Source organism: Pollachius pollachius (genome assembly GCF_949987615.1).
Source record: "Pollachius pollachius genome assembly, chromosome: 1".
Classification (NCBI taxonomy): domain Eukaryota; kingdom Metazoa; phylum Chordata; class Actinopteri; order Gadiformes; family Gadidae; genus Pollachius; species Pollachius pollachius.
Window position 1 is genome coordinate 40,982,252 of NC_136934.1, and position 10,000 is coordinate 40,992,251.

Here is a 10,000-nt window from a genome sequence, read left to right on the forward strand (position 1 = left end):
CAGCTGTCTGAACGCCATTTTGGGTAAAATCGGGAAACAATGAGGACAAAAGATCACGCCTTATTTAATTTGTTATGGAATCATCGCAACAATTTGGCATCATTAAGTTCTGTGAGTCAAGCGTTGCTAGCTCGCTGGATTCTGATGTTGTGCCGTTACAGCACAGATACACAGCATACTTTCAACACCATATCACTATCCATTTTAATATCCTGTTCCCCCTCAGAAGCCCCTGCTCAAATTGCACCATATGACAATGATCTCTCTTGCCAAAATCACAAATTAACTTTCACTTCAGTCATGATCTCTCTCTCTCTCTCTCTCTCTCTCTCTCTCTCTCTCAAACTCTGACCTCTACTGAGATTTTGACGGCTGCACGTGTCACACCAGTTCTACACCAATGTCTCTGAGCCTCTCGCTCTGAGGGCTGACAAATGGCCTTTCTGGAGAGCTGTGTTAATAGTCTAGTCGCACCTCAATAACGCTATGCATGCAGTCATAAACGGCCCATTGTGATAGAGACCACATGTATATGGAATCATGCACAATGGACCTATTGCTTTGTCAAAATTGGCTTTTTATATCATTTACAGCATCTCTTGTACAGAGACCCTGAGTATGGTCCATTGCTTAATAAAATGCAGCTTGATTCATTCGATTGCAACAATAGATGCCGCTTCAAACTTCTGACTGTGCTTGCCAATGCTGACCTGCGCCAGCCCGCATGTGTTTGTGTGTATGTGTGTATATGTGTGTGCGTGTGAGTGAGTGAGTGAGTGAGTGAGTGAGTGAGTGAGTGAGTGAGTGAGTGTGGGTGTGAGAGGGAGTGAGTGAGTGAGTGAGTGCGTGAGACTCACAGCACTCGATGGCGTTGGAGGTGGCCTGTAGGGAGACGGTGCGGCCGTTGGGCTGGGTGATGTGCACGCGGAATACCATCCTCACGCGCGTGTTCTTGCGGCCGATGTCCGTTTCTCCCTTGCGCAGCTCGATGTCTGAGTTGCGCAGCTTCAGGATCCCCGCGCAGTCGATTCTGGAGGGAGGGAATATTATTGCAATAATATTTTATGATTTTCTTTACGATTTTTTAGTTTCTGTGAATATTAATTTAAATATCCCAATGCGCACACAAATTGATTGTTTTCCCACCGTATCCCCACTATATATGAAAAGATGAAAGATGCCGTTGAATAACTGTAGAAAAGGTACTAAAGTGAGAATATTTCTATTTGAGGTCAACCCTCTAAGAGGCTTTCAATCGTTATCATCCGACCGACATAGCATTGGACATTTTATGTGGCACGGCAGAGATGTAAAGGAAATATAAATAAACATGGCTCATATGAAGGGCTTGAATTGGCAGACCCAGTCTACTGCTACCATCCAGAGAGCGTCTCTTTCCATTCAAAGAACGTTGGCGGAGGAAGCCATTTTCACAGTCACTTTATTACAACCTAACTGCTTATCCTGTCTATTCCTATTAGATCCATCTAAACTCACACTTTTAATGTTTCCAATATCTCGCTTGGTTTATTTGTTTTAATACGTCATAGTTCATTGCAGAACAAAACATAGAAATAAGCGCTTAAAACTTGTTTTGCCAACACACTTTTGGAGAACCAAAGATTTTAATTGATCTCCTTGAGTTTGGCTGAACACTCACACTCACCGGTCTTCAACACACTCTTTACAGGTTCTGCATGACGCAAGCGTTCTGTCACCCGATTGTGGTTGTTTAAACAAACGCAACACACAGCACTGTTTTAACATTGTCAAACGGCGACCTTGCAGCCTTGCAAACTGTCGATGTATGATGAGATGTTGTACTACACAGCTTAGGAAAGCCTATTTATATTCGTCGAGAGCTGTGGGTTTAAATGGCACCAATGCAATAATCAAGGTGAAGTGCCGACAGCTCAAAATATACACCGGGTGCTTGGTAACTGTAGGGAACGCTGTCAAACCAAATGACCCGACGAACACGGTGCCATTGGTGTTATCATTGCGAACACTGTATTATGGAATGGAATCAACTAGATGATGAAGGATTGACCATTATTCGCGTTAAGCGTTTCGTCACGTCTCAAACCAATGTTGAGTCCACTTTAGAGAGTTTGAGAGTTCGACCAACCAAACTTTGACCTAGACCCTCTGGCGCCCCCCCCGCCCCCTCCCACATGTAGAGGAAGAAGGTGCTGGCAGGAGAGCAAGATGAGATGGATGCAGTGTTATCGAAACGGACTGTTATACAGCTTAGTGGAAGGGGTCCATCGAAGCCCCTCCTCAGAGCGGGACATTTCGAGGGAGTGAGGCTGGGCTGGGGAGGGGTGGGCTGGGGATGGCTAGCCAATGCAACCCCTGAAAGGTACGGAAGAATAGTGGCCAAGCTCGAAAAATAAAGGAAGGAAACCTTCGCCTATACTAGAACTGATTAAATCAAAATGGCACTATAAGGCAGTCGGATGTTAAAGCAATCTTACTCAAAACCGCGAAAGATCCGTTTGCGGTCAAAAGTCTCATATGTCCCATAACATTTGCCAGATATCACCACTTCCCCCAAAATATTTGGACCGGACTCATGCACATATACATTCGAAACAAACGTAAAAATTAATGTGAGAGCACCAGAAATTGGAGATCGATTCTAGACCCGCACAAAAAACAAAATGAAAATGAATACATCCAAGGATTTCTGAAGAAAAACTAACAACACACACGTTTTCATAGAAACACATCACAAAGCCATCATCAACTCAACACCGTATTGCGATCGAGCGAGAGCCCCGAGTGTTCTGAGAGGAACCCCATGCAGCCCAGGAGACAATACGCCACTAACGGTGGTGTTGGTGAACCTGCACAGCTCCGATCAACGGCTCGGCTCAATTTGGATAGCCCAGGCCAAATGGCACAGGTGCCGAAGGAGAGAAAAGTGTTTGTGTACATGATCGCGTGATCTATGCCCGCATAGGGGATGGCAGCAGGGGAGGAGGTGGGGGGGTTGGGCTACTCACATGGCTCTCATGTTGTTCTCTGGGAGCAGGGGGATCTCCAACACCTTGGTGTTGGACTGCAGGACCTCGTGGCTTGCGGTGGACACGGTCTTGCCGGTGATGCGGTGGACCTGGTAGAAGGCGTGGGGGCGCAGCAGGCGGTCGTCCGCGGTGCCGATGAAGAGCTGCAGGGTGAGCGGCTCGTTCTCCATGTAGCCATAGAGCTGGAGGACCAGGGGGGAGAGCGGGGTGGGTGGGGGGGGGGGGGGGGAAAACGGGGGAGACAGGGAGTGAGATGAGGGCCATGGTGCAGGTTTTAGTGGGGAGGCTCAGTGATGGACTCAAACAACAGCACCATCTGCAACATAAGAATGAAACTAACATTTGATAGGTTATATTTCAGCCCAAGGAGGTAAATCTTTTGTTTACCTATTTTATGGGGTTGGAGATCCCCACTATTTTACGACTCTGATAGCTGTGATTTAAAAACGCGGTCTAGATCTCTATCAGACTCTTGAGAATGAATTCCCAGGATCAAGGGACACAGTAGATATATGGCTCTATAACCTCCATTTTCATTCTATTCTAAAATATTTTTATGTAAAGAGCAATAACAAACAGGCAAGCAGTCAACACGGTGACTCAATGGAAAGCGATTAAGCAGTAAGCATGGAAATAATTCCTGGCCTCTCTCAAGGGACAATAAACATATTTTACATGGCTTTTGACAAAAGATTAATAGGGGAGCTGCATTTTTCCAAGAAACAGGTGAAGCAAATCACAAGGAAGATATTTGTAAATCTTGCTTGAAAATAATACTTGCCGCCAACGCCCAAGACAAAAAACGTTTGAATTATTGAGTCATGTTTTATACGGTCAGGCCATTGGAAACACGAGCACACGGCAAACTCACCGAATAATTCAATATCATCTCTTACACAATATCAAAAATTCCCATCCGAAAATAGAAACCACACAAATGTGTAAAATGTGAGTCAGACATGGCACACTTCATGTTTCTACCCAAACACTCAATAAAACCATGTGCAACACAATGGAAGAACAAATGAAAAATATTATTTTAGAAATCAAAGCAGGTTTTGCGTGGCACCGCGGCCTACAGCGGTGCTTAGGCAGCAGACTGGAAGCCCTGCCCTCAGCCTCTCAGTTATGAACACGCATTATGATCTTTATGAAGGCTGACAGACAGTGTCCCGCTGTGATGAAAGAGACGGCTGTATCGGAACCCCCGCTTCAAACAACAACTGCCTCTTCCGCTACACCGCCATTAGCCACCGCTACTCGCTAATAAAAGTAGCAATGTTGAAAAAACCAAAAACAACATGCATTTAAGAGCTGCTTTGGCCCCACACAGCACAATGTATACAATCTTCACCTCGCCACTTGACTGTTCTTAAGAATTACAGTCTTAACTGGGGAATGAGTGAAAGAAACTGACACATATTCAAGTTCTAAAAGTTTATTTTGTGATAAGGGATGAGCAATATATATTTTTGTCCAACCAACGTAATTTGCCTAGCAAATGTGGTTCGTATTTGGCCCCAGCTAGACAGACGTGAAGACCTCCCAGGATCCCCCTGCTCTCCTCAGCTGGTTATATTTGTACATGGGTGTTTTCAGAAGAATGGAAGAATGTGGACAGGCCGTCTGTGGTCGCAGGGAACCGTTGCTCTGCAAACCCCGAGTCCTCTAAGTCCACGCTGACCGACCGAGGGAATACCTCTGGTGGAGACGGAGACGGGGCTCCGCGGGCGGATTAAGTCAGAGCCCGGAGCATAACCACACATAAAGTAACCAGGAGTGTGTGATCGTCACACAGATCACACGTCCAAGCAAAATCAACGGCCCATCTGCATCGCCCCGCAAAATGGTAAATTATCTTTCATAAACACAAACACACATGCACGCATGCACACACGCACACACACACACACACACACACACACACCCACACACACACACACACACACACACACACACACACACACACACACACTTATTCCGGGGGCCTATTTTTTTTAGAGTTCCATCCGAAAAAAAACAGTGAATCTGTCAAACGCAATACGGTTGCTCTGTTTACCTAAGTCTGAGCCGTAAACCAGAAGGCAGGCCATGTGTACCTTATGACATAATCTGATTAATGGCTTTATAATTACTTTTCTGAGAGGGGTCAAGGTGGTTGGAAGGATGGGGGGAGGTTGGTTGGTGCGGGGGAGACCAAATTACATCATTGAAAGTTAGTCTTGGTAATTAGTGAGGTGTCAGGGACATGTTGGTGTTTATAGTCTAAAAGCAAATGTGTGTTGGCAATGGACACTAAGCTTTTCTTGCCCAATAATAAACACAGGTGGCTCTCTTGAATTTGATGATAAACTGTTGCGAAAATATAATATAAATGGCCGCATTACACCGTGAGTTTGTTTTCCTTACAATAAAAATAACTGTCATAATTCATTAGGACAAAATCGGACACCCATTGGGTGTCAGATCATGGATTGCGCCTCCACAATATTTAGTTATCTAAATCCAATGGATTATTCATCTTTGTGCCGTATTGAATCCCTCTGTATAAATATATATATATTTATATGTATGTCTCCTTCCATTTGTAGGCAGTCATCCCCGGATTACACCAGGGAGTGGTAAAGCCAGGCTGTCATGCATCTCCCCTTCCACCGTCGCATATCTTTAAACTTTTCATTTTTTTCATTGTGTGGGTGTCCGGGTCGTACGCGTAGTGTCTCTAGCAGCTGCCCGTCTCCGGTGAGCTAGCCACACATGCTAGTCATCAGTGAGCTATAGGCAAGGGGTCAGGAGCTTCTTGAAGTTCTCTCGTGTTTCCCGGGAGACCACTTCATCCCTGGCGGTGATCTCACCCGCGGACCCCAGCTCCGCTTGTTATATTTTAACTTGCGGTGTCACCGAGAGGCAATTATCCATAGCTGCACATGCTACCAGTTACTTCCACGCGGACAAATGGGAGCGAGAGTTGGGGAAGGGGGGGGGAACCGAAGGAGAAAAACAACAACTCGACAACTGCGGGGGGAATAGAATAAACATGAAGGATGATGTTTCTATTGCGCACTGAATGAAACGCAGGCAGGCAGGCTCCATCGCTGGGGGCACTGGCCGTCTTGTCGGGCTTTTACTCGGGGTCCCTGCCCTCACGCATCCTCTCACCAGATTACAGTCTAAGGTCTCTGTGCCCCCTCTGGCCATTACCTCAGCCTGTGCCACGGCCGCAAGCGAGAGGCCCGGTCGCCATTATCTCCCACCCACCCACCCACCCACGCCATGGTCGTCATCCTGCGGTAGCGCACACAGTGTTTGTGGTGGCGTCTTCGGTCGAGGCTCCGGTGACCTCATGGGGAAGAGGAAATGATTAATGGGGGTCAAGAAGCCCTCCCCCCCCACCCCCCCCACCCCCCCCCTCCCCGCCTGATCCACACTGGCCTCCGCAGGCCGCAAGAAGAGAGAGAAAAAAAAAATACGCTTGGTTGCCCACGACCTCCCCTGAATCATTCGCCATGTGTGACCCCTGACCTTCCTCCTCCGGGGGCTCCCTGTGCTCCCCTCGCTTAGCCGCCTGCCGTGGTCCTCTCCTCGCCACTCTTCGCCAGTCGAAACAGAACTTCATTCTACCCCCATCGGTGTAATAACAAGGTTGGGAAGAGGGGAGCGCAAAGATGACTCCCTGTGTCAGTGACAGAGGCTTCACGCATGCACACACACTCACGCACTCACACACACAAACACACACACATACAAACACACACACACACACACAGACACACACACACACCTGTCTGTGAACTCGACGTTGTCCACTTTTGTCTATGACCTGCTAAGCCAGATGAGGCTGGCCCTAATTTTGACCAGATGAGGCTGCTCCAGCTGTAAGGTCCAGCCTGTGTGCGGTATGTGCTTATTTATCCTTGAAAAAGATGTGAGAGCAATTTCAAATCAGAGGGGAGGGAGGGAGAGGAGGGAGGTTGACTGAGGCTAATTTCATTTAATTTTCACCCCCTCCTGCCGCGATCCAGTGCAGTGCGGCGCAGCAGCACGTGTCCTTCCTCATAGCCCAGGATCAGCTGCGACGCACAGGGCACGGTCACTCAGGCAATAATTGTGTAATTGCGTGCAGCTGTGCAGTCCGGGGTCCTTCCTGATGATGGAGAGGGATCTGAGGGCTAAAGGGCCAAGAGGAGCCAACCTGGTCCACTTTCCACCATCCGTCTCCCAGTCTCCTTTGGACCACAGCAGATTCATCATCACCAACGCTGACTTTAGACTCTCTTTAGTGCATGTGTGTGTGTCTCTCTCACTCTCTCAACCTCTCTCCCTCTCTCTCTCTCTCTCTCTCGGGCTCGCTCCCTTTCAAAGTCCAATGGAACCCAAATCTGAAGAACATAAAATCAGTTTTGCCTTTGTTGCATCAGTGCAAATAATGTATTACACCGTATAATGCAATGTGAAATGCGTAGAAAGAATTTTTGACTTCTTCTATTCCGGGCCAATTTTCTATGACATTTGCAAATTCGTTCTGCATGCAATTGCACTAAATAGGCGGAGGCCTTTAATAACAGTGACACATTCGCTGCTGCCTACAGTGGCCACAAGAATTGAAGAAATTGGAAGCGTGTAATCTCTAATAACGACCAACGAGCGGTAAGCAGATCCGTCTGGAGAGGCCTGGCTGGAAAGAGAGCGTAAACGAACGCTGCGGCCCCAAACGTCCTGCCTTCTATCTCCTCGCAGTGATTTCATCAGGAGCCCTGGAATAAAATGTCACAACTCATATGGTCCTCGTGGAGCGCTGAAGGAAAGAGAGAGGAGAGCAAGGACAGATGACTTCAGGGACCGGGGAGGAGGAAGAAGAGGGAGACGCATGAGACGGTGGGGAGCTGGGGGGGGGGGGGGGCAGCAGACATTTCAAGATTTTTGACATTATGGCGCTTCTCTCCCCCTGCGCTGTGCACACAGTCACCGAGCCAGCCACTTGCTGTAATCCATTAAAACTACACTTATCCAAGGAGTCTCCCTTACCAGACTCAACCCCTCCTCCCAAACCACCACAGCTACTTTCCCCCAAACCTCCCTTTTTCTCCACTCTGCAGTGCCAAAGTATATGAACGTATATGAGATACATATGCATGCCTTTCATGTGTCAGGCTTTCTAGAACTCCAAACGAACCTCCATTTTATGAGAAGCTTAACAGCCACATCCATCCCAACGCTTATTTTGAACGGGGCACACCACCAGCGTTATGTCATCGGGAGGGGGTAGGGGGGCAGACCAGGCAAATGCCAGACCAGTGTCTAGACCGGCGAGGGGTCCAAATTCCATATTAAAGGAATGGATACGCTGCTCTCTCTGCGTGCCATGTGGCACAGCCTTGCTAACCCACAGTTGGGTGGGCAGAGCGATGCGGGCAGGGATGGCTCTGCCCACCGATAGCGTAGCGGCAGCAGCAGCAGCAGCCATCGCGCTAAACGTCTCCCCCCATAAATCAGAGGCTTCGGCGGTCGTCACCCTCCCGCTCAGACCCTACGCTCAAATGATGTCCGTTTAGTGCCGTTTTTCATTCCGCATGGGTAACGCGTTTGTAATTAGTGGTGGGCAGACGCAAGGCCCGGGGAAACCCTGCGGACGCAGAGAACGGCGCTGCCCTAATGGCTGGTGTGAAGACTCCTCAGGGCAAAAGAATAACAACCCTGGCTCAACCTTTAACAGCACGGCGGGGCGCCCGGCAGCCTTTCAAATATCAAACAAGAAGTGGCAACACGTTTAATGAGCAACAAATTAGCGGCTAGGGTATAGGGAAGTTGTGTACATAGGAGAGCTCTCTGCTCCTTTTTTCTTTTTCCCCGAGACTTATTACACAGCCAGGAACCTCCCCGACCAGACAAGCCCCACATGTGGAGGGAGACACGGTGCCCAGGTTTTCTGCCTCAAGGTCTTTCATGTTGGCCGTGGTGGTGAAAACACATACAGGGAGTTTTCATGCACATCACATGCAGTTTGTACCGTGGAAGGGGATGGGGGGGATATGAAGTCACGCACACGCTAATGGAGATGGCGGGCCACATCCTGCAAGAAATTGCACCATGTCTGCTGCTGCTTTAGAGCTAATGAGAGGGAGCGAGAGGCTCAGAGAGAGACTGAGACAGTGAGAGATCGAGAGCGAGAGAGGCTGAGAGAAAGACTGAGGGATCGAGAGAGGGCGAGAGCGAGAGAGAGAGAGAGAGAGAGGGCGAGAGCGCGAGAGAGAGAGAGAGAGAGAGAGAGAGACAGAGACAGAGACAGAGACAGAGACAGAGACCGAGAGAGAGAGAGAGAAGCCGAGGGAGTTTGAGACCAAGAAAGTTTGAGAGAGAGCGAGAGAGAGATAGAGAGAGATACAGACATTTAGCGAAAGTGTAGAGAGCGAGAGAGAGGGACAGAGAAAAGGGAGCCACAACATCCTATATTATAGTCTTTTCCCTGTACATGTTTCTTGCGGATTACCCATCATTTTATTTTTTACTTTTCACAACAGATTTGATATCTTATGTTGTATCGTGCTTTACTTGTGTGCTTTGGTAATGTGTTCGTATTTTTTTTGGAATAAAGAACAGAGAGACTGGAAGCCTGAGAGACCGAGGATGAGGCAGAGGGTCCTATCGGTGCACGGCCCTACCTCAGCCATCGTATGGATACAATAAAACACTGGTTAAAAAAGTCAACATTGTTTACTTTTCCCTCAAATACTTTTGGGTTTCCATGTTGAGATGTGCGTTGTAAAAACCGAGTATAATGCCGATCTGTCTGGGATCATCTCCCCGGTCAGTGCTTTGAATATAAAAATAACAAAATTATAACTTAATTTGTTACGGCCTGTTGCCATCAGGTCCTGTTGGTGTTGAATAAAAACAACAACCTCAGATTGATTGCCATCCGGCCTGTCGGCCGCACGCGCACATGTGTGTCTGTGTGTGTGTGTGTGTGTGTG

The 10,000-nt window shown here is 48.0% G+C and overlaps 1 protein-coding gene across 1 annotated transcript in view; it reads right to left on the bottom strand.

Annotated features, from left to right (window-relative positions):
• LOC307073125 (nuclear factor of activated T-cells, cytoplasmic 1-like) overlaps window positions 1–10,000 on the bottom strand; it is a gene marked incomplete at its 3' end in the record, with an annotated part of 56,178 nt that overhangs the window by 36,115 nt on the left and 10,063 nt on the right. Inside the window, exons 4-5 of the mRNA XM_079732828.1 lie at window positions 3,009–3,211; window positions 858–1,030 (exon numbers count right to left, since the gene is read on the bottom strand). Of these exons, the coding sequence (XP_079588954.1) occupies window positions 858–1,030; window positions 3,009–3,211 (376 nt within the window). The remainder of the gene's footprint in view (window positions 1–857; window positions 1,031–3,008; window positions 3,212–10,000) is intronic.